The following is a 24,618-nucleotide window of genomic DNA, read 5'->3' on the forward strand; positions in this document are numbered from 1 at the left end:
CTCTAGGTAAATTGCCCTGAAAGTGGCTATTTACATATTGACACTGCAACATTGCTTCAGTGCAGTTATTCTTGAGAAGGTATCCCTACTGATATAATTGTTGGTTCATGCTAAGTAGTGAAATGTGCTTTTTATTATTATTATGATTATTTGTATTATTATTGTTTTTTATTCAGCCATTTTTTTTCAGCTTGTGCATATAATAGAATTTTGTGAGCTTTAATGTAGATTTTTCACCATTAGTTTTGGCTCATTAGGAGTTTGGCCCTCTAAAGCACCATGACTAAAGAGTTTTCATTTCTTTGAGCCACATTAAAGTGAAGGTGAGTGATAGATCATGTTTACTAGATAATGATAAGCATTTAGAGAGAGAGAGAAAGAGTAAAAGAAATCTAATACATTATTATTAGAATGTAAACAATATTTTTAAGTCTTTTTTAAAAAATATTCTAAATAGTGTATTTTCTTCTTTTTTTAGATTAATATCATTTCAGGAGTTTCTTGCATTTGAGGCTGTTTTATGTGCACCAGATGCTCTGTTTGTCGTTGCCTTTCAGTTATTTGACAAAACTGGTAAAGGTGAAACAATTTTCGGTAAGTGAACCAGATAAACCATTTTAGGAAAAAAAGAATTTGTATTTTTTATAGCTGTGTAAGATTTTTATTTACTACACCTACTATAAGATTTCAAAAGAGAAATATTAAGCTTTCTACTTGGCTGAATGCTTTTAAACCACTAAATATGGTGGTTCAGCCATAAGATTAAAGAGATTAAAAACTAATTGTAATAAAAATGGTACTTGTATCAGAGAAATTTAAAGGCGAAAATGACAATGTGCAGAAATGTCAAAGATTTTAGATTCTGAATAAAGTGCACATGTGGCATTTGGTGGAAATGCATTAAATGTTCATTCTTAAAACCTTGCTAGTTCTATATATTTGATTAAATGCTAGGGCGTTGAATAGCAAGCATCTTATTTCTAGGTGCATGCTTTTCAGGAAAGAAGCCTTTAGTTTGAAAAAAATACATCAGAGAAAGTTCCAAGAATCATTTTATGCTTTTCATTTGTTTCAGTGGCTTTGATTTAGTAAGTTCAAGTATAACTTTTTGGGAACTTAACAACGCATTTATAAAAATTTAGAAAGTATAAAAGTCTATAATAAATCAGAAAAGACTGAAACACACATATTACATACTACCTAACTGCTACACTTGTAAAATCCCCAAAAGTGTAATTATCTAGAATCTATAGATTAAGCTTGTTAACTATGTAACACCAGGTAGTAAATAAACTATGTGATACTGGAAGTAAGAGGAAGCATATAAATGTGCTTTGTTAGGATACATAAAGATACAACCATAATATCATTATGATCACAGAAACGTTTCAGAAGCAGAATATTACAAGGAGACAATGTACATTGCAATGAATAATAATGTTTTATTCTGAAGTGTTTCAAATTCTGTGTTTACAATGTGTTTCCTTTAAGAATTTTATAATTTGAAACCTGTTATAAAGAACCACTTACCACTTACTTTCATCAAGTCATACTGATATTGCCTCTGTTTATTTCCACATCCAGCATACATATTGTGCTCCTTTTAATTTGTTTGTAAGCAGTTACTTCAAATGCAGAATACTAAATCAATACTAGTAATGGCTCTAAAGCTAAGACTGTTTATTGTTTAGTGGCAACCGAAAACTCAAATACATAATTCATCTTAAAATTTAATTTTTATCATGTAATGTAAAATGCTAACAGTTGCTTCTTTAGGGAATGTGTTTAAATAACAAGCTAAACATTGTAACAAAATTTAGCTTGCGTATAAATGAGGAGCATAATGCTTGAATCACAAAAGTAAAGGTTACATGTTTTGAATAATGCTCCATATTAACTCAATTCTTTCATCTGTATACTTGGAACATAAACATATTCTATCTGTTTCAGGTTTATTAGTCATAAACATGAAGAGGTTTTAATCAATCAAAATTTATTCTTTTGCGCTTCACATTTAATAGTCATAAATGTGAAAGGATTTTAATCAATTGATATACATAGTGTACAGTGCAAGTATAACTGCAATTACAATGACAAAACTGTTAACTATGCATCCGTCATCATCATGCTTTTTGTTTCAACATTCTGAGCTGTTATGACCAGGCCTTCTTGTCCTCAGCAGCTTCCTTCAGTCCATCTTAGAGAATATCTATATGCTCCCAGGACACTTGAGGGATACAGTCCCTTCAGTGTGTTCTGCTGACGTGCCTTGGCCTTATCCCTGTGGGCCAACTGGCTTGTTTCTTTTAATCAGCAGTGGTCTCAAAAACAAAAAGCACAAGTTGGCGCATAACAGGAATAAATACAACAAATTACAAAATGTAGCCTTTGTGTGTTAGTCTGCTCTCTTGTTTGGGACATACAGTATATGGTAGGAGCTACAGCCTGTGGTCTGCTCAGTCCACAAATTGACACCTCCTTTTGCGGGCACCCGGGCCTTATGGGCTCCAACGGGAATGAGTGGAGTCAGTTGGCATCATTGGATGTCTTTTCAGAACTTAGAAGGGAATGGAAGATAACACAGTTAGTGACAGCATCCCTTCTTGTCCAGGAGTGGTGTGACATACCTTAGATGAGCCCAGAAAGACATCCTCTGATGCACATGCTTGACATTATGTAAGTAAAGAAAACATTTAGATATAGAAAGATAACAATGAACAAATGACCACAGACTTTGTTTTCTTTAGGCATCAGAGGTTAATTTCTTCTAGGTCCTGAAAAACAAAAGTCAAAGGGAAAATGCATAGATTGCTATTTATTTTTTTCTTAAAACAGTCAGTTATTTTAAACTTAATTTTAAATGAAAATACTGTTATAGGTTTATAGGGTGTGGTAAGTTCAGCCTGGACACAGAATGTTCCAAACTACACACAGTTTAATTATAAATTTCAGCACACAACACAGTGCCCATGCACCAAACACCCTTTTCCAGTTCGGTTCTCTCCCCCTTCCGGACTTCTCCTGCCACCTTTCCACTTCTCCTCCCAAGCGTTGCTTTCTTCCTCCCAACTCTAGCTCGTCTACTTGAGCGAGGCGGCCTCTTTTATAGCCACTCGGATGTGCCCCAGGTGCTCTGTGACGGTCTTCCGGTGGCACTTCCTGGTGTGGCAGAAGTGCAGCATGAGCTGGAATTCCTTCTGGCAGCACTTATGGGTGTGGCGGAAGTGGTGACATCCAGGGCTCTCCAATCCTCTGGGCGCCCCCTGTGGTGGCCATGGGCCCCAATAGGACTGAGCTTCCATGCTCTATTCCCATGGCCCCCATACCGACCAGGGCAGCTGCCCTCTCATGGTCCAGGGGAGGTATAGTCCCTCTCCTGGTCCTTCTAGGTGTCCCAGCCCTCTGCCACAAGGGTTATTTTGCCATGCATATGGAGAGTACAGTCCATCCATCCATTATCCAACCCGCTATATCCCAACTACAGGGTCACGGGGGTCTGCTGGAGCCAATCCCAGCCAACACAGGGTGCAAGGCAGGAAACAAACCCCGGGCAAGATGCCAGCCTACAGCAGGGAGAGTACAGTGAAATTCTTAAATACCTATACTAATCCAAATACAATATTTTCTTTACCTTAAATAACTTCCTCACTGAAAAATGTCTGTCTTTCTTATTTAAAAAATCTCAGAGAATTAAAATCAAAGTTTTGATTTTGTTACTACTTCATCTGCTGGTCTTATTTGGTGGATGTTAAATATTATAATTATCTTTGCCTTTGTTATTTTAACTATGAAAGTTACATATACTGAGGAAATGCTTTCTTAATTTATGTTTAGCCTGCTAACTCAAGCCTGCCTTTAGTTAAACAGATCATTTGATTTTGAATTCATAATCTTAAATGTGTAGAAACACTCAATTATATGAAGAGGAATAAGTGGTGATTTCAGCTTCTGAGAAATATATATGTAAGAAAACAAAAAACATTACTAGTATTACATCCAATTAAGTTCTTTAAAATATACAAAATAAAGGGTCTAGAATATTTTCGGAATGACCCTAACTCATTAATAATCTGTTGATTCAATGACATAGTACAGTCACTCAACGGCAACCAATTAATAAGGAATAAAATAAACATAATACAGTATACTGAGTTATGTATTTTCATTGAATTGGTTATTAGAAAGGAGGAGACAGTCAAAAGGGTATTGATAAAATACTGATCATTTGAATAATTTAACTCAAAAATTATGAACTGACAACAATGAAACAATAATTAGAGTAAAACAAGTACATGACAGATATTTTGAATACCACTGACTTATGAGAGTAAGTCCGTGTTTTTGAAGACAGTTTTAATGATCTTATTATCCATTTTAAAGAAGCCCTTAAAATTGAAAACAGCTATTTTACTGAGAATCAGGGAATTACATTTGATAAAGTGATGCTACAATACAGTGATCTCATTTTTAGTTTCTCATGACATAGCATAATATTTTCAAATTTGATTAAAACAATTCAGTGTTACTGAGGGCCAGAGTACTGGGCACAACAGCCCTGGACAGTGCACCAGGTAAATGCAGGGCCCACTAATGCACAAACCCATATTCATACACACACATGACCAATTTAGAGTTGACATTTAACCTAACATTCCAGTCGCCGTGAGAGTGTGGTAGACAAACCCATGTAGACACAGGGAGAAAAGTTCAAATTTGACACAATCAACAACTCTGCACAGTATTAACTTAAAATGCTGCCTCTGTGAAACAACAGTGCTAACCACTGCTGTACAATGCCACTAATGTTTAGTGTTATACACTTTTATTTTTCCATACAATAAAACATTTTCAGTTAATGTTTGTCAAACAATAGATGGATACAGAAGTGAAAGTAATAAGTCCCAATTTGTATTATAATTATGTTGTGTGAACTTTTATTTTTAAATATTAGATAGCAAAATAATGTATTTGTGCTTTTGAGTCAATGCAAATGATTTGCATTCTTACAACTGTAGTATCATAACCTGCTAGTAAAGTACAACCAGTTTCTTCATTTGGTCAAAAACCTCATTTGTAAAAAAAAAAAAAAAAAATGGATGCAACGGAGGCAAACCAAGACAAGACTCCAAAATATTTTTTTTTCTTAGGACTGGCAGTACATCTTAGCCCTTTCATTAGAAGAGTTCCTGGAAAGCATTTTATACTTCCACTGCTATGCTTGGATGTAATAGAAAAAAGTGTGAATCCCCTTTTTCCCCTGTGGCTTCCTGTAGTTGTGCCAGTCTTCCTGAGCTTCCAGTTTCCCTCCTGGGTTATGTCCTAGATTCAAACCTTCCATGTTTCCCTTTTGGGGTGTCCCAGGTAAGGAGGATGCAGTTTACCTTTTGCTTTTGTCCTAGCCCTTACTCCACTTCAGTGAAAAGAGGTGGAGCAAACTGTGGCTATCTCTCGTTTTCTTTCTCTTTCTCTCTCTCTTTATGTACAGTATCTATATACTGTATATATGCTAAGAAAGATAAAAACGAGCATAAAATCTCATTAACGATTAAGAATGTTATATATGTACATATCTATCTGAAATTGCCTACTTTACATCACAGTAAACCACAAAAATCATCAATGTACAGTATGTATGTATGTATATACCTGTATGTCTATGCCAATAATCTATTTTCTGAGAACAATTATACTCAAATACACTAGTGATTTTTTGATTATTAATTCCTGGCTTCATTTTCCAGTTTTCATGTGAAGAAAAAATCATGTTTCATTTACACAAGTAATTCACTTCATAATGTATATTATCTCAGTCTCCTTCATGTAAGTTGTGCTGTATCTCTCCACACAAATGATAAACATGCAGCACAAACAAACTAAAAAAATATTGTGTTTGTTTTAAACAAACACTTTCCAGGGATTGGATTGATACCCTTGAAAAAAACTAGTGTTCTTTATCAAAAATCCTTCAATAACATACATATGCACAACACCTTTTTAAGCAGTTGTATGGGTTTTACTTTTCATTTTAACAAAAGGTCAATACATTAAGCAGCATTAATATGAATAAAGATATAAAAACAACAATAACATAGCATAACAATACTACAAACAAATTTGACATCATTAGGGAGATTCAGGACATCAAAACAAGTGCAGACAGAATTCCAGGTCCATCAGCTCAGAAGTCCAAAGCTTAGATAATGAGTGTAATTAAACAGCTAAGAACAAATTAAACAGTAGAAAAAGTGGAGGAGCATGATTTTCGAAATGCTCAAAGAATAAGGGAGCTTTGCAAGTCATGACACACCTGTAGAAGTAGAAACCATGAAACCAGTTGAGTATAATTCACCATCAATAAGGAACACAATATTTTATCTGATCATAGCACCTTTTCCAATAATGTTAAAATCAAAGAATTCCTAAGCAAAAAATGAAGTTATTCAGCTTAAAAACCTAAGAAATGTACCTTTTATTGTACTATTATTTGGACAGTTGTTTTTTGGTGTTATTTTACTAGTTTCCTCAGTAAACAAAAGGAAACATTATGTTTTTAGTAAAAATCCAAGATATTTATATGTGTTTATGTATATATACATACAGAAAGTATGCATCACAGTTTTTGTCATATCCATGTATTTTTGGATCATGCATGCAGTGATTTTACTGAAAGTCAAAATCATTTGCAGTATCTCTTGCATACTATATGTCCTCATTGTCTTAAATAGCTGCTTACATGTATTTTGAGGGACTCCAAAGTTGAACACATCACTTCCCAATAGCATGGAAAACATCCATACACAGAAAGTGGTGAAGAGGAGCAGGTATTTTGGGATGTCAGCCACAAAGAGTGGCATTTAATGAAGAAAAGGAAGGTGTATGATGAACATTAACAGTTATATAGCAAAGCCAGCATGTAGTTAATGGAGGCTTACAAGAGCAGATTAGATGTTTATTGTTTCATCTGTAGATAATTTATTCTACGTTGTAACCCATGCTTGTTTGAGTAGAAATAAAGACACTATTTCATAGTGTTATGATAAAGGTTGGTGAGCATCAAAGGGTACTCTTTCATATTGTTTTTGTACTTAAGTTATTTTCCTAAAAATCATTTTTCATTTGCTCTCTAATAGTCTTTGCATTTCATTCCAGTGACTGCTTGTCTATATTTTAAATATATTAACATAATCACATATGTATTTTGCATTCATTACTCATGACCTACTCATTTTATAATTGCTATACTACTTTACTTAATAGCTAACTATCCACCAAAAATGGCAAATTAGACTGTTGATTTATTAAAATACCTCTAGTTAAATGCATGTCAAAAAGCTCTGTGTACATTTTTATACCCTTGAGTTTACTTATTTTTTAATATTTTAAAGAAAGGAATTATTAAAGGGGTAAACTGTACACATCAAGAAGGCTGAAGATAGAATGGTTCCATGTCTTATAACACAATAATAATGAGACCAAAAGGAAAGGATGCTGGTAATTGAAGCCAGAATCTCTTTAAAATCGATCCTTAAAGTGGCAGAGAATGTGGTTTGTGTTGCACAAGTCCTAATATTTATTGCCAGTACTTGCTTTCAAGCATTTTTAAATGATTTGTTTCTAGCATCCATTTTATCAGGTTACCTGCCAAGTGCACTCTTTATATTCATTCATAGAGAATTTATATCTTTGCATATACATTTCACTCTTTCAGCTTCAGTGATTAGTGCCTATTTATACCCACTTATAGTCTGCTAGTAAAGTTTATTTATTTCAGTATTTTATAACTTATCAATAACAAAAGTGTTTTCTGTCTCACATAAAAGTAACCTTTTGTATCTTGTATTGGAAATCCTTGTGACTTTGCTAAATTAGTATGAAAAATGTTAAGACTGAGGTGGACGTGACCCTACAAAGAACAGCGCAATCAAAAAGTATGTATCTCTGTTTCTAGGAGATACCGTTTTTGTGAAGAAAACTACAAATGATTATTGAAATGTTTCTTATTAAAGCATTCTTCTTTACCTCAACAAAAGTAGAAACAAATCATAATGCAGCTATCTAAAGTAAAAAGAGTGTAAAATGTTTGTAACTCCAACTAGGAGACACCTTGCATGGGGTGAGTATGAAATTCAGAAGCCTGTTTGCATTAAAAAGCTTTGTGGTAACTGTATTAAATACCTGAATAGTATGTTACAAAATGAATGGATCTGACATCAAAACATACTTAAAGGAAAAAAAATTGCAGGGTATTATACTTTAATGTGTTTAAGATGAGATTTTGGTTTAGATCATTCGACTCTGTCATAGAGTTACAAGGCTGAATTAAATGCAACACTTCCATTTGTTTTTTAAAATTTGTTTTAGGTTAAAAACAAAAAACATGTTTTTAGGTAAGAATTTTAATTCTAAAGTGACTGAAATCCCCATTACTCCATTAGACAACATCTGGCCAAGTCAAAAATAGCATGGATTTCTTAGCCTTTCAAAATATAAGTGACTACTGAAATTCTTTGAAATCAAACACAAAATATTCAGAACTCTGATTTTAGTATTGTACACATTGATTTATTCTCATTTATAATGCTATATGTGTAGGATTATTTGCTTACTTCTGCCCTTTCATATTAACTGTATGAACCATCCTGTATTTTATTTACAGATGCTTTGTAAATTGTTTATCAGTGTTTTAGGGAAATTATGTGTCATACTAGGATTAACAGGTTTGAAAGATTCCATAATACATTTTTTTAAAATTTTGGAGATTTTCAGATCTTTCCAGAGCTGGTAAATGAGAGGTTATGTACTCTGTCATGATCCCTAAGCAACAGCAAGTGTAGTAGTATATAGCTGTAGAACCCAAAACTCCTACAATCACAGATGTAATTCATTATTTTATCCACTCCTTTAGTAGTATTTTTATGTGTACGTTATCTCAAAAAGACATAGATATTTGATGTTTTGTCATATTGTGATGTGTGAGTCCCTGTCTTGCACCCTAAAACATAAGGCTGAGTCTCAGTACTTTAGCAAAGCCAGCTCTATTCAGCTTGAAACAGGAATAGCACTGTTATTTATTGTAGCGGGATCTACCATTCTCCTATACACAGTCAAAGCAATCAGGCAGGGTTGTGGCCAAGTTAGTGGCGAAGTAATACTGTTCCCTGCATTTATAATGTTCCTTGCATCACCCATCGATGACAGACACTTATAGCGTGAAAGCGGCCAGCTTGGATTTGCTTTCACTGCCAGCCGCTACAGTGCTGGAAGCCTGTGGTTGCCCCGGCAACTGATAGACTGTCTTCCACAGACAGATTGCAGTTCAAGATGCTCTTTGGCGTGTCATCCCATTGGAGGGAGTGCCAAAAGAGTATAGAAATCTTACAGTATCTAAACTTAATCAGTACTTTTATCCTACTACTACATTACATTTCTCATTCATTTTTTAGGAAGGTTGCGCAATTTGTGAAACTGATTTATATATTTCAAAATGTTAGTTGTGTGTGTTTTTTAATGTTTGGGTCACCTTCCATTCCTTACATTTTTAAAGGCTATCAACAAGATAACATTATACTTAAATACCTGATATGCAGTTATTCTATGTTTCTGATATTACAGAAGTTTATATAGTTTAAATTTTGATAGGGTGCATTATTTAGCGGACTGCTTCTCTGTAGCCCATTCAATAGCTATAAGATAGTGTTATAATGTATTATTTGGGGGAAAGGCCTATCTGAATGGACACGAGAGATAAAAGTGATGGGGAACATAGTTTTTTAAGGGGTACATTAGAAAAGTGTTTGGTAAACAGATTGCTTCACAAAGATGAAGAGAAGTAGTAGTCAAAACTAAAACATTGACCGAAATTCAAAGTCTTAATTCATGCCTGAGTTGATACCAAGAAAACTTTAATAAATCTGTTTTGTCAAAATGCTTGAGTCTTTTCTTTATGTAGTGTATACTCAGAAAACTTGTCAGATCATCCCACCAACAATGGGCTTTGCTGCATAAGCAATATGGTGGCATCATGAAAACAATGCAGAAAATAATGCCATCCACAGAGAAAACATGCAACAAAGTGGTAATGTGAGGATATCATGAAAATAATGATTAAAATGAACAACAACAAAATGAACAACAATAATAAATCTAAAAGTAAAATGAACCAGGACAATAACTAATGAGTTCATGATAGTTATGGGAGGGTGGGGATGAAAGTGCAGCACACCCTCTTCTCTGAGGCAGGTGGTCAGTGGGATCATGGCAGTGTTTTCCTTTATTCATTCCTACAAGATCTGAAAACATAGCATCAGGTAGCAAAGTGATTTGGATTTGGAAGAGGCCTGAAACTAGATATTTAGGTAACTTTAAGAAAAAATCTAAATTTACATGTTAGACTAAACACAGAATAAACTGAATATCTTTCACATTTGTAGGGAACACAATTCTGGAGATGGAAATGTCATTTGTTTTTTTTTTATTTTACCACCTGGACTATGGTATGATGCTTTCCTGGGAAAAGTACCCTTTGGAAATACTAAAACATGGCTAAATGCAACCAACAATGAGACAAAAAGACATATTCTTGGACAAAAATTGTAATCTGAGCAGGTGTTATCCAAAATGACTGGGAAAACAAACACTTTAGCTGTGGTCTTAGATGAGATCTTGTCTTCGCTAGTGTTTATATTCAAACTTTGTGGGCACTGATGAATACATCTGTCCATCAGCCACAACACACTCTTTTTGTGTGATAGGAATTATAGTCCCGCATCAACACTGCCAGAAGTTTCCAGGTATGATAAAAGTATGAAGGTGGGGGCATTTTTTATATGTTAAAAACCTTTATTCTCACGTCAGTGAAGCAAATGGACTCACTCAGGCAGACCACAGTTAGTGAGGCTTAAGGACTGTGTCACTGATGTGGATGTGGGCAACACTGGTGCACCACAAGGAACAGTCCTACCTCCTTTTCTCTTCACTGTTTACACCTCAAACTGTAAATATAACTCCAGGTCATGTCACTTGTGGAAATTCTCAGATTATTATGCACAAGTGAGAGGTATTAATAAGAGGGAAAGAATATAGGAGTCAGTAGGGGAGCGTTGTTTTTTGGTGCAAAGAGAATTGTCTGCAGCTCAACATCAGCAAAACCAAGGGATTGGTTATTGACTTTCTCTGTACCAGATGGCCTCTATGCCTAATCACTATTCAGGGAGTGGAGTAGTGATGTGCTACCACAATTACTTGGGCACCCACATCAATGTCAGGCTGGACTGGTTCTGTAACACAAAGGAACTATATTTGAATTGCAGAACAGACTCTTTTTTCTTAGGAGACTACATTCTTTCAATGTAGGTAGTTATGACCTTTACATATTCTAAAATGCTCTGTAATGGCCAGTATAATTTTCTATTGAACAGCGCTGCAGATACCCTCTATGACACACTAGCACAGAGTTCTTTCAGCCAATGAAATATTAAGCAGAAATGTGTGAAGAAATGCTACTGGGGCATCCTTTATACATACTGTATGGCAATACATATTTATAAAGCCTCACTGTGATTGCTTCTTTTTTCTTTGCCAAGTCAAAAGTTTTATTTATTCTTAGTTTTCTTTTTTTTTAGTATTTCTACTGTATATTTGTTTGTGAAGTTTAAGCATGTAGGTATTTATTTAGTTATTTGTTGAGCTCCTATAAAAGGGTACATTTCCTTCTTGGGATAAATCAAGTTCTATCTATCTATCTATCTATCTATCTATCTATCTATCTATCTATCTATCTATCTATCTATCTATCTATCTATCTATCTATCTATCTATCTATCTGATGTTGCATTAAACATGACCAACAGAGAAAGATATAAGCTTCCATGTTAGTCAAACATGCAGGCGTGCTCGAGTATACTTTGGTACACTGGCAGATTAGTTTCTAACTTCAAGGGTGCTTCTTATATAGCAGCAAGTCTTTCTCTCTCTGCCACTTTCTCAATGTGTTTAACCTTCCCATTGCAATTGTTGAGAACAAACACTGGATACAGGGACCACATGTGACAAGAGAGGCAGGATATGTGGGCAAAAAAGTAATTGACTGTGGATGTACCAGAAGTGAGAAGAGGAAGGTCAAAAAGTAGGTGGAGGTTTACAGTAAAGTAGTATTTAGAGGATTGTAGGATTATAAGAAATGGATAATAAGCAGAACTAAATAAAAATGGGGATCTACTATGGTGTCACCTGCATTTAGAAGACCTCATAGTAGAAGACCAAGGATGTTATATTGTTGACAGTAACATCTTTTAAAGATGAAAATCATCTAACGTGATTTGTTTTAATTTTTGCCTCTAACTCACCAAAAGATGACTCGTGCCAGTTACAAGAAAAGCAAACAGCCTGAAAGATCTAGAGCTCAGACACCCGCCACCCATTCTTTTTCCAAACCAACCGCCCCATGTTGACTACTGGCACCATGTGTTAGGGAGATACCGCCCTGATATTAAAAGCTGTTAATCAGGAAATGCGCATTTTTTTTAGAAATAAAGCAAAAAAATTCTTAAGGCCTAAAAATAAAATTGAAATCAAAAGGTAATCTTTTGTTAACAATGAATTGGAAGTAGTTGTTTACCAAAATCCTATTAAATAACCATAGCCAAAACACTAATTTGATAAATCGAAACGAAAGAGCAAGAGTCAAAACCAAAATACTGAACATGACACTTAATAATACCATTTGTTCACTGATTGAATCTGTACATTGGACAAAAGAGTTCATTCTGTTGCACTGTAATTTAATATCTAGGGTGAGTAGGGCAGGCCCTAATAACCATCAAGATCCTCTAGCAACCCATTGCCTGCTGGTAGTGTCTTTCAAAATGACAGTGTGCAGTTAAAGTTGAACGACAAAATGTAAATCTTTCTCAAACTAGGAAATAAAATTCAAACTCATACATGAAAGTGAAGCTTGGAAATTAATATTTCAAAATGCAAAACTCTTGTAAATTAAATAAAAATTAAAACACAGATCATTTTCTAATGAATTATGACAGGTTTTCTATTTTTCACAGGTACTTTTATTTGGCCACTTGAAGAGATTCACTTTTTTATGTAGATACTCAACTGTTCCCTTTGGGCAGTGTTTGATGTAATTTCCCTCCTAAAAGTGACTTTTCTCTCCATTTCCAGGTGAAAAATATTTCCTCTAGGTTCTCTGTGTTCTTGATAGACTGAAATACACACATCATTTTAGTCTTACTGCTGTGAAGCTCCCTCAAACTATAATATTCTTTTGGTGTCATGGTAGTGTTAATGGGGCACACCAACTACAACATAAGGAACAAAAGAGTGCTGTGACAAATGCATACAGCTAGTCAGGATCATTATGATATTTATATCATAATAAAAGAAACTTGCAAAACAATACATACATTTTGCAGTATGTTTTCTGTTTAATTCACGTGGTTTGTGTTGTCTTTGCAATTGCGCAAGGTGTCTCTTCTTGCATTATAGGTTTTGCTTTGCAATGTTGTTCATAGCATTGTAAATTGCACAGTGGAGTAACTCTACGCTAACTGCACATGTCTTACTGCCTGCATTTTTCCTATTCATTGGCCACAGTACACTTTTGTCACTGCCTTTTTCTTGCACACAACACTATAAAATTTTTTCCCATATTATTTTCAACGATATGGCAAAAAAATAGCTCAAAACTATTTTTCAAAAAAACTATATTAATCAAATATTTATGATGTTGCCTCAAAACTGCTTTCCACTATGTATAAGTCTGATAGTGTGTTCACTTTGTCATGCATCTCTGTTCCCATGCTTTCTACAGATTTGTAGTTGCAACATAAGTATACAAAAAGGCTAATATCAAAACTGTATCAGTTATTTCAAGAAAACCCACTTTTGGATTTCTTGGAGCAAGGTTTGGAGATAGAGCTCTCAATTTATATCTCAGAAAATGAGTTGAAGGAGAAAGCCTACATTACATAATTTTTACCATGTTGTAGTGGCAGTGCTGCACAGAAAGGTGGGGTCTAAGTGAGAAAGAGCTCAGCTGAAGTGACCCGGAAATACTGTTACAGGCAGGTTCTCTGCAGCTGAGAACAGAAGTTGTTCATGTGGTGTTGCTTTAGAGAAACTGCTTCTGTGGGCCTTCGGAATCCAGAAGATGCTGGTTCTTGGATGACGACTGCCAGTTACCACAGAATAAAATGTGGGGTAATTCTTGGCATAATTCCATGACAAAACATGTGTAATATCATGGAAATTTCACACTTGCTCTTAACTCTTTCAGGGCTGATGTCGACTTCTGTCAAAATTCAGGAGTAGAGGACAGTAATCAGCTGTAAACTGCAACAAAACTCACCCTTACATTTTAGTTTGACTGTCTTTGCTAGAAGGAAAGTTACATAGATTTGTTGATTTAACCTCGATTCCCTAAGCATGCATGAGTAGCGAAGAGCAAACAACCTCTAAAATGGTACTGATATCTGGCGACAGACCAAAGCGAATGTGCAAAGCAAAATACTCCATGGACGTTTTACATAATTTTCTTGAATAGGACTCTGACTTGTCGGACTCTGAATATGATGCAAGTGATCTGGAGATGGATATCAAAAGCAAAAGTGAGGTACCAGCATCAGCTGACTGGTCCTCAGCTGATTGCGGTGCTGAACACTTCTGTGTAGCTGAAGCACCTGCAGAAGCGTTTGCCTGGTAGGACCACCACTTATGATGTCAAGAGGTACAAACCAGATTGCGTCACACAGCGACCGCCACCACCACCCACCTGCTGTGTGAAAACAGCCAGACAGCTGGCCCACCGTGCATTCCTGCTGACCATCGACGTGCCCCCACGCAGCCACTGCGGCCAGAGATGCCAAACATATGCCAACAGCAGCCACAGCACATAGCAACAGATGTTTTATGTTGACTTATGTGTGAAACCATTGCTATGTGTGCTTTTCAGAAAACTGAGTTTTTTGGAAAAAATATTCAGCCCTCAAAGAGTTAATCTTAGGTTCTTTGGTATGTAGACACATTTACTCCAAACTATTGTGTTATATAGCAACTTCATCTGTGTGTTCTCAATCCTACTTTCACGACTCAAGGATCTTCAGTCATAGCATACCCACTACACACCTGGGGGTTTAGCTACTTAAGTCCCTGCTTATATAGTGCTTTTTTACCAAAGACTACACTATGAAAACTATCTTTTCAAGGTGAGCCGTGTCACCTCTGCTGTCCCAGAATTGGTTAATGAGCTCTTCATTTGCCTACAGAGAAACCACAGGCAGATTGACAGCTCAGGGAAACTGTTCTGTTATTCAAATTAATTTAAACATGTGGGACCATAAGCAGAAGCATAGGCACAAATACTCCATACAGTATACAACCTGGGCATTTACAGCTTCAGCTGTTTTAAAATGATCTTCATTCTCTATCCAGGTGCCATACTTCTTGCTTATAGAGCCGCTCCAGAGAAAGATTCACAGCAGGCTAATTTCATTCTAAGTTGGAAAGGCAGACCCTCTCTCACTAGGTTATTGTCTGGTTTATATCTTCTTTCTGTAAGGCAATAATATGCCTATGTTGTGAATTCTGGGTCTGGGTCAGGATGGTCCCACCTCCTGGAGCTTCCCCCACAAAGAACAAAAAAAAAATAAACTTAAAGAGACAGTACAAAATTAATTAATAGTAAGCAAAAGTATGAGAATTAAAACATGAAAGATAATAATAAAAGGGCAGAAAAAACATGAATAAAACATATCCATGCATGTTAATACATAGAAAATGCTAAAATAAGGTCCACTTGTTAAATCATAACCAAATTAAGCAGTTCCTGTAATTGTCACATCAGCATTTCAGTCTTTTCAATATGTTTATACAAACAAAGAAAAAAGGTTCATAAATCTCTCCTGTGGGCATGCCTCTATCATCAAAAAGGCACAGAAGAGATATAAACAGTTTCAAAGTATAAAAACTTTGTGAGTTCCAAATTTTTCATCCACATATTAGCATAAATAACTCATCTTAGCTCACAAGTTGCAAGAACTGTATGCTTAATATCAACTCCCACCTCACCCAAAGTAGAGTTCCTTAAGCAAATAAAAGGATGAGTTTCTCTTTGGAAAGGCTAAAATGTCTCTGTGTACAGTATGTGAGTACATACCCGAACATCCGGCACTCTCTCCATGTAATAAAATAATATTAATAACTATCCTTTTTATTTTTTTTAATCCACATACTATTTGGTAAATGGACTGTCTGTTGTAAATGGGTGGAATATGTATCAATAAACCTGCAACATTCATCCATCCATTGTCAATGCTACACAATCCACTAACTTCAGACCTGTTTTTTTCTTAGGTTTTTGGTGGAATCTCTAATACATGAGGATAATTTATGCACATTTTAATTTTTTATTATTAAAGTTTTACCTTTTCAAAATGTTTTGTCCTTTAATGTGGGTTTCTAATGGTATTAAGCATGATAAATCTTCTGTTTTAAATGCCCCACTGAGAAATCTATAAAGAAAGATTGTTGAGCAGTATATGCTAAATTAGTTGATTTGTGCACAGCTGGAAACATGCATTCTGTATCGACAGTCAATGTTAATTAATTCCTACATTCTGACTGCCATGATGGGCAAATAAAAAGCCTGCAAGATAGAATTTGTTTCACAAATTTCACAGTGTTATTATCTTCTATTAAAGGCTAAAGTATTGCATAAAACATACTACATGAATTAAAGCATCAGTTTACTTTACCTGCTCACTACAGTAAGTAGAATTATATTAGCTGTATTAAAAATATTACCATTTTCAGTGTTGTTGTGTTTTATAACATCTAATGGAGTGATGGAGCATATTTCATTTGCTGTGCTTACATTTCAAGTAACATCTGATACTGGTAAACCAAAATGAAGGAGAAGAAACAATGTATTGTATTTGAATAAGATGGTAAAAAAAGAAAATCCTTCACCTTAGTTTAGAGAAAAGTATTGTTTGAACTAGAACAAGTTCAGGACTGTTGAGTATTAGCCATAAAGAAAGGTTGAAGGAACTGTATTTTTCATTCTAAGCAAACAAAGAATTGCAGTGATGGTATAGATGTGTTCAAAATTACACTATGAAAGCTAATATGTTGGACTTCAATTGTCACTTTAACATCCATCCATCCATTATCCAACCCGCTGAATCCGAACACAGGGTCATGGGGGTCTGCTAGAGCCAATCCCAGCCAACACAGGGCACAAGGCAGGGAACCAATCCTGGGCAGGGTGCCAACCCACCGCAGGACACACACAAACACACCCACACACCAAGCACACACTAGGGCCAATTTAGAATCGCCAATCCACCTAACCTGCATGTCTTTGGACTGTGGGAGGAAACCGGAGCGCCCGGAGGAAACCCACGCAGACACGGGGAGAACATGCAAACTCCACGCAGGGAGGACCCGGGAGGCGAACCCAGGTCCCACTTTAACATGAGTAGTTCAATAAAAAAACAGAGGTGCTGGTTATAAGTACATTTTTCTCAAATATTAGGAAGCATTTGTTCAGACAAAATATTGTAGACATTTAACAAATGACAATATGTACTATATTTTCAGTCAGTAATTTTCCAACCAGCTATATCCTAACACAGGGTCACAGGGAGCCAATCCCAGCCAGCACAGGGTGCAAGGCAGGAACAAATTCCGGGCAGGGCACACACACACACTAGGGACAATTTAGGATCACCAATGCACCTAACCCGCATGTCTTTGGACTGTGGGAGAAAACCAGAGCACCCGGAGGAAATCCACGCAGACACGGGGAGAACATGCAAACTCCACACAGAGAGGACCCGGGAAGCGAACCCAGGTCTCCTTACTGCAAGGCAGCAGCATTACCACTGCACCACCGTGCTGCCTGTATTTTCATATTGTGGGAATTTTTCAAATTCCATTTTAATTATATTTTGAAAATATTATTTGAAAGGGACAAGACAAGCTATTTTGGGATAAATGGATATTTTTTGTCAAAAATTGTATTTAGTTCTTATACTAATAGCATATTGTGTTATATAAGGGTATTTTTGGAGCACAAATCAAAAGGTTATGCTTAAGTTGTTTAACACACTTGTAAAACCCATCTAAAATAGATTATTCAGTTTTCCATTGTACAAGAAGACTGCCATTCTCATTCAATGACTTAAAGCTATAAACTAGGAAGGAATAATGAATAAATCTTAAGTGGACTAATATTAACAAATAATATGATATTAGTGTTATTTAATGAAGAAGTGAGAAAGTCAGATGTGAAATGTTACTGTAATAGTTTTTCCGTAAAAACACAATTGAATAGGTGGAAGCTGTTAAGTTTGAAAATTAGGATGAGAACCACTATCTAAATCAAGTGGACTGTATGGTAAACTGGTGCAATAAAAACTCTCTCACTCTGGATGTAAAAAAGACCAAAGAAATTATATTTGATTTTAAGAGACAGAAATCTGTATGTTCACCTATTGTAGTTCTGGGAGAGGAGGTAGATATAGTGACTGAATATAAATACTTAGGAACTTACCTAGATAACAATCTTAACTGGAATACAAATACAAAAAAATTATTTTCTAAATGCAACCAGCGCTTATTTCCCCTCCATAAACTCAAACTATTTAAAGTAGATAAGGACCTCATGTTGTCCTTCTATCACAGTATGATCCAGTCTGTGAACACTTTCAGTTTCATTGCCTGGTTTAATAGTCTGACAAACCAAAACTCGAAAAAGCTCCAGCAGATTACAAAGTATGCAGCTAAATTTATTGGGGCTGATGTAGATGATTTGACTAGTGTGTGTCAGAGGGCAATGTTAAAGAAACTGGAAATCATCTCAACTGATAACTGTCATCCATTACATGTAGAACTAAAGTTCAGTAAATCAGGAAGGATAGTCGCTTTGAAAACCCACACAAATCGCTCCAGAAACTCCTTTCTTCCTAGTGCCATATGACTTTTCAATAAGAAATATCGGAGATAATGATTAAGGTTGTTGATATATATCCTGTAACCTTTTTTTTTGGTGTAAATATGTATTATCTACAGTTAGGTCAATAAATATTTGGACAGAGACAACTTTTTTATAATTTTGGTTCTGTATATTACCACAATGAATTTTAAATGAAACAACTCAGATGCAGTTGAAGTGCAGACTTCCAGCTTTAATTCAGTGGGGTGAACAAAATGATTGCATAAAAATATGAGGCAACTAAAGCATTTTTTAACACAATCCCTTCATTTCAGGGGCTCAAAAGTAATTGGACAAATTAAATAACTGGAAATAAAATGTTCATTTCTAATACTTGGTTGAAAACCCTTTGCTGGCAATGACAGCCTGAAGTCTTGAACTCATGGACATCACCAGATGCTGGGTTTCCTCCTTTTTAACGCTCTGCCAGGCCTTTACTGCAGCGGCTTTCAGTTGCTGTTTGTTTGTGGGCCTTGCTGTCTGAAGTTTAGTCTTCAACAAGTGACATGTATGCTCAATTGGATTAAGATCAGGGGCCTCATGCATAATGCCATGCGTAGAATTTGCACTATAACATGACGTAAGCACAAAAGCTGAAATGTGCTTACGCACAGAAAAATCCAGATGCAGGAATCTGTGTGTTCGCCAGCTTCCGCGTTCTTCAGCTACATAAATCCCACTCAGTGTGGAAATAAACGCACGTGCACACGCTTGCTGTCCCACCACAACTCCTCCCAGAATTACGCCTCTTTGAATATGCAAATCAGTATAAATAGCCCTTAAGCCCAGTGTTCTGTGAAAAGGCAATGGCAAAAGTACGAGGAAAAATAGAAGAATTTCAGCGAATACCAAATGGAGACAAAGAAAAACATACTATGTGTTGGTTTAAACAGTTATATAAGCAACAAAAGGAAGTTGATCGAGTGACATAGCGTGTCGGAGAAACTCGAAAGCTCAGGTTCACAAAGTCGCACAGTGCCGAAATAAAAAAGTTGTCACGTATCAAAGTCGGCGTGAAAAGGCGACTCGTAGCCCACTGTCTGAGTGTTATATGAAAGCTTATTAGGGTACAGTGAAAAAAAGGCACACAGTGTGAAAAAAGCACAAAATGTCAACTTTAATCTCGAAATTTCCACTTTAGTCACGTAGTTTATTTTGTCATTCAAGTAGAACATCATAAACTTCATCTTAAAATCGTTTAATTTACTAGTTTCTCAAATCCCATCGTAACTAAAGTAGCACGTTAAATGCTTTGTTTTGTATTTGATCTTATATATGCTCTATGTGCCTGAATCACTACGTGCTCTTGCTCCGACAGGACACAGAGTCCATTACGTTCATAATATTACAACTCTCTGAGTAATTAAAATACTGAGAAGTATACGTGATATCATTTTCATGATGATATGAGTTAAAGCATGTTATTAAACATGGGAACACGGTGGTGCAGTGATTCTTCATGTCTTACAGCAAGATGCTTGCTGCACCATGTGCAACCTTCAATGAAATGCTTTATTACAGAAGTACTGTCTTTTTCAAATGTACTAATCCCCAATTCCTGTCCTTACTTTTCTTTCTCCAAATACCCAATCGCCACACAATCAGCTCTGTAATAGATGTTAAGCCATCTGTAAGCTTAGAACGCCTATTCTTCAAAACGTTTAAAGAACATCAAAATATCTTCGTAATGTTTAATTATTCTATCCATCTATCCTTCCAGTGTCGCGCCAGCCACAGCATGAAAACAGCGCGAGGCAGGAACAAACCGTGAACGAAGCTCAAGCTTGCTAGCGCTGCGGCACCGTGTAGTTAAAGTTAAAGTTTTATCTGTATAATATAATCAACATATTTTGCTGCATTTCATCTTAAAAATCATATCGTCATCATATGTAAATACGCTCTTTATAAAGTGGCTCAGGATGTGCAATATTATAACTGTATCATAAGTTCAATTACCTCACGGTAACTTGCAAGTACAAACAGTTCTACAAGGAGCACTTGAGCCGCCGTCGTGGATGTGGATCTAAGAAAGGGTAACCACACAGGAACAGTAGCACTGCTTTGACGCTGGGTGCCGCCAGTCTGCCAGACCTAACGGAGAACTTGCGTACAACAGGGTATGAGGTACCGTGGAAAAGTGCGCGGCTTTACGCCAAGTGTAGGTTTTATACATTGCGATTTGAACGTGGAAACGTTCTTACGCAACATTTCTGTGCATACGCACCGTTTATACATGAGGCCCCGGGTGACTGACTTGGCCATTCAAGAATTTTCTACTTCTTTGCTTCAATAAACTCCTGGGTTGCTTTGGCTGTATGTTTTGGGTCATTGTCCATCTGTATCATGAAACGCCACCCAATCAATTTGACTGCATTTAGCTGGATTTGAGCAGACAGTATGTCTCTGAACAACTCAGAATTAATTCGGCTGCTTCTGTACTGTGTCACATCATCAATAAACACTAGTGTCCCAGTGCCACTGGCAGCCATGCACGCCCAAGCCATCACACTGCCTCCACCGTGTTTTACAGATGATGTGGTATGCTTTGGATAATGAGCTGTTCCACACCTTCTCCATACTTTTTTCTTGCCATCATTCTGGTAAAGGTTGGTCTTGGTTTCATCTGTCCAAAGAATGTTTTTCCAGAACTGTGCTGGCTTTTTTAGATGTTCTTAAGCAAAGTCTGATCTAGCCTTTCTATTCTTGAGGCTTATGAGTGGCTTGCACCTTGCAGTGCATCCTCTGTATTTACTTTCATTCAGTCTTCTCTTTACGGTATACTTGGATATCGATACGCCTACTCCCTGGAGAGTGTTGTTCACTTGGTTGGCTGTTGGGGAGGGGTTTCTCTTCACCATGGAAATGATTCTGCGATCATCCACCACTGTTGTCTTCCGTGGATGTCCAGGGGCCTCATGTATAAACGGTGCGTACGCACAGAAATGTTGCATAAGAACACGCACTTTTCCACGGTACCTCATACCCTGTCGTATGCAAGTTTTCAGCTCGGTTTTGCAGACTGGCGGCACCCAGCGTCAAAGCAGTGCTACTGTTCCTGTGTGGTTATCCTTTCTTAGATCCACATCCACGACGGCGGCTTTATCAAATACTGTACACTGAAATTCATATCATATCATATACATATCGTTCATAAATTTAATGCATCTGATTGTAATTAACCTGTAACAATATAATGGTCCACAGAATGGCCAAACTATTCTAAATACCATAACTGCTTTAGCGTTGTTACTCTCACTTCACCTTCTTCATCTTCTGTCAGCTGCTCCCATTAGGGGTTGCCACAGAGAATCATCTTTTTCCATATTACTCTCACTGCACCACTCGGAGTATTTATATCACTGTATCTGAGTGTGAATCAGAGATCTACAGCGATTGGAAAGAGAATTATCGTTATATAGCATCAAGCACTGTCTGCCTCAGCCATTCGCTATTTGAACTGCTCTCATCCGACCAACGCTTCACAGCCTTTTCTGTTCGGACCTCTTGGTTCACAAACAGTTTCATCCCAAGAACTATAAACACATTCAATCAGTCCATCAATTGCTCCTTGTAGAACTGTTTGTACTTGCAATTTACCGTGAGGTAATTGTACTTAGAATACAGTTATAATATTGCACAACCTGAGCCACTTTATAAAGCGTGTAAAGTATTTACATATGATGACGATATAATTTTTAAGATGAACTGCAGCAAAATATGTTGATTATATTATACAGATAAAACTTTAACTTTAACTACACGGTGCCGCAGCGCTAGCGAGCTTCAGCTTCGTTCACGGTTTGTTTCTGCCTTGCGCTGTTTTCATGCTGTGGCTGGCGCGACATTGGAAGGATAGATGGATAGAACAATAAAACATTACGAAGATATTTCGATGTTCCTTAAAAGTTTTGAAAAATCGGTGTTCTAAGCTTACAGATGGCTTAACGTCTATTAAAGAGCAGATTGTGTGGCAATTGGGTATTTGGAGAAAGAAAAGTAAGGACAGGAATTGGGGGTTAGTACGTTTGAAAAAGACAGTACTTCTGTAATAAAGCATTTCATTGAAGGTCGCGCATGGCGCAGCAAGCATCTTGTTGCTGTAAGACATGAAGAATCACTGCACCACCGTGTTCCCATGTTTAATAACATGCTTTAACGCATATCATCATGAAAATGATATCACATATACTTCTCAGTATTTGAATTACTCAAAGAGCTGTAATATTATGAACGTAATGGATTCTGTGTCCTGTCGGAGGAAGAGCACGTAGTGATTCAGTCACATAGAGCACGTATAAGATCAAATACAGTACACAACAAAGCATTTAACGTGCTACTTTAGTTACAATGGGATTTGAGAAACTAGTAAATTAAACGATTTTAAGATCAAGTTAATGATGTTCTACTTTAATGACAAAATAAACTACGTGATTAAAGTGGAAATTTCGAGATTAAAGTTGACGCTTCGTGCTTTTTTCACACTGTGTGCCTTTTTTTTCACTTTACCCTACTAAGCTCTCATATGACACTCAGACGGTGGGCTACGAGTCGCCTTTTCACGCCGACAACTTTTTTACTTCGGGCACTGTGCGACTTTGTGAACTTGAGCTTTCGAGTTTCTCCAACACGCTATGTCACTCGATCAGCTTCCTTTTGTTGCTTATATAACTGTTTAAACCAACAAATAGTACGTTTTTCTTTGCCTCCATTTGGTATTCGCTGAATTTCTTCTATTTTTCCTCGTACTTTTGCCATTGCCTTTTCACAGAACGCTGGGCTTAAGTGCTATTTATATTGATTTGCATATTCAAAGAGGCATAATTCTGGGAGGAGTTGGGGTGGGACAGCAAGCACGTGCACATGCATTTATTTCCACGCTGAGCGGGATTTATGTAGCGGAAGAACGCGGAAGTTGGTGAACGCACAGATTCCTGCATCTGGATTTTTCTGTGCATAAGCACATTTCGGCTTTTGTGCTTATGTCATGTTATAGTGCGAATTCTACACACGGCGTTATGCATGAGGCCCCAGGTCTTTTTGCGTTGCTGAGTTCACCAGTGCTTGCTTTCTTTCTCAGGATGTACCAAACTGTAGATTTTGCCACTCGTAATATTGTAGCAATTTCTCGGATGGGTTTTTTCTGTTTTCGCAGCTTAAGGATGGCTTCTTTCACCTGCATGGAGAGCTCCTTTGACTGCATGTTGTCTGTTCACAGCAAAATCTTCCACATGCAAGCACCACACCTCAAATCAACTCCAGGCCGTTTATCTGCTTAATTGATAATGAAATAACGACGGACTTGCCCACACCTGCCCATGAAATAGCCTTTGAGTCAATTGTCCAATTACTTTTGAGCCCCTGAAATGAAGGGATTGTGTTAAAAAAATGCTTTAGTTGCCTCACATTTTTATGCAATCGTTTTGTTCACCCCACTGAATTAAAGCTGAAAGTCTGCTCTTCAACTGCATCTGAGTTGTTTCATTTAAAATTCATTGTGGTAATGTGCAGAACCAAAATTAGAAAAAAGTTGTCTCTGTCCAAATATTTATGGACCTAACTGAAACTGCCTTACCTTAACCTTTCTTGTTTCTATTTGTCTGTTTTATTTCATT

General features: G+C 36.5%; 1 protein-coding gene across 1 annotated transcript in view; it reads left to right on the forward strand.

The window, feature by feature from the left end:
- Positions 1-24,618, forward strand: part of LOC114663370 (electrogenic aspartate/glutamate antiporter SLC25A13, mitochondrial) — a 237,970-nt gene that overhangs the window by 96,180 nt on the left and 117,172 nt on the right. The window contains exon 4 of the mRNA XM_028817054.2: positions 479-594. Within this exon, the coding sequence (XP_028672887.1) occupies positions 479-594 (116 nt within the window). The remainder of the gene's footprint in view (positions 1-478; positions 595-24,618) is intronic.

Source organism: Erpetoichthys calabaricus, chromosome 13 (genome assembly GCF_900747795.2).
Source record: "Erpetoichthys calabaricus chromosome 13, fErpCal1.3, whole genome shotgun sequence".
In the NCBI taxonomy this organism is placed as follows: Eukaryota; Metazoa; Chordata; class Cladistia; order Polypteriformes; family Polypteridae; genus Erpetoichthys; species Erpetoichthys calabaricus.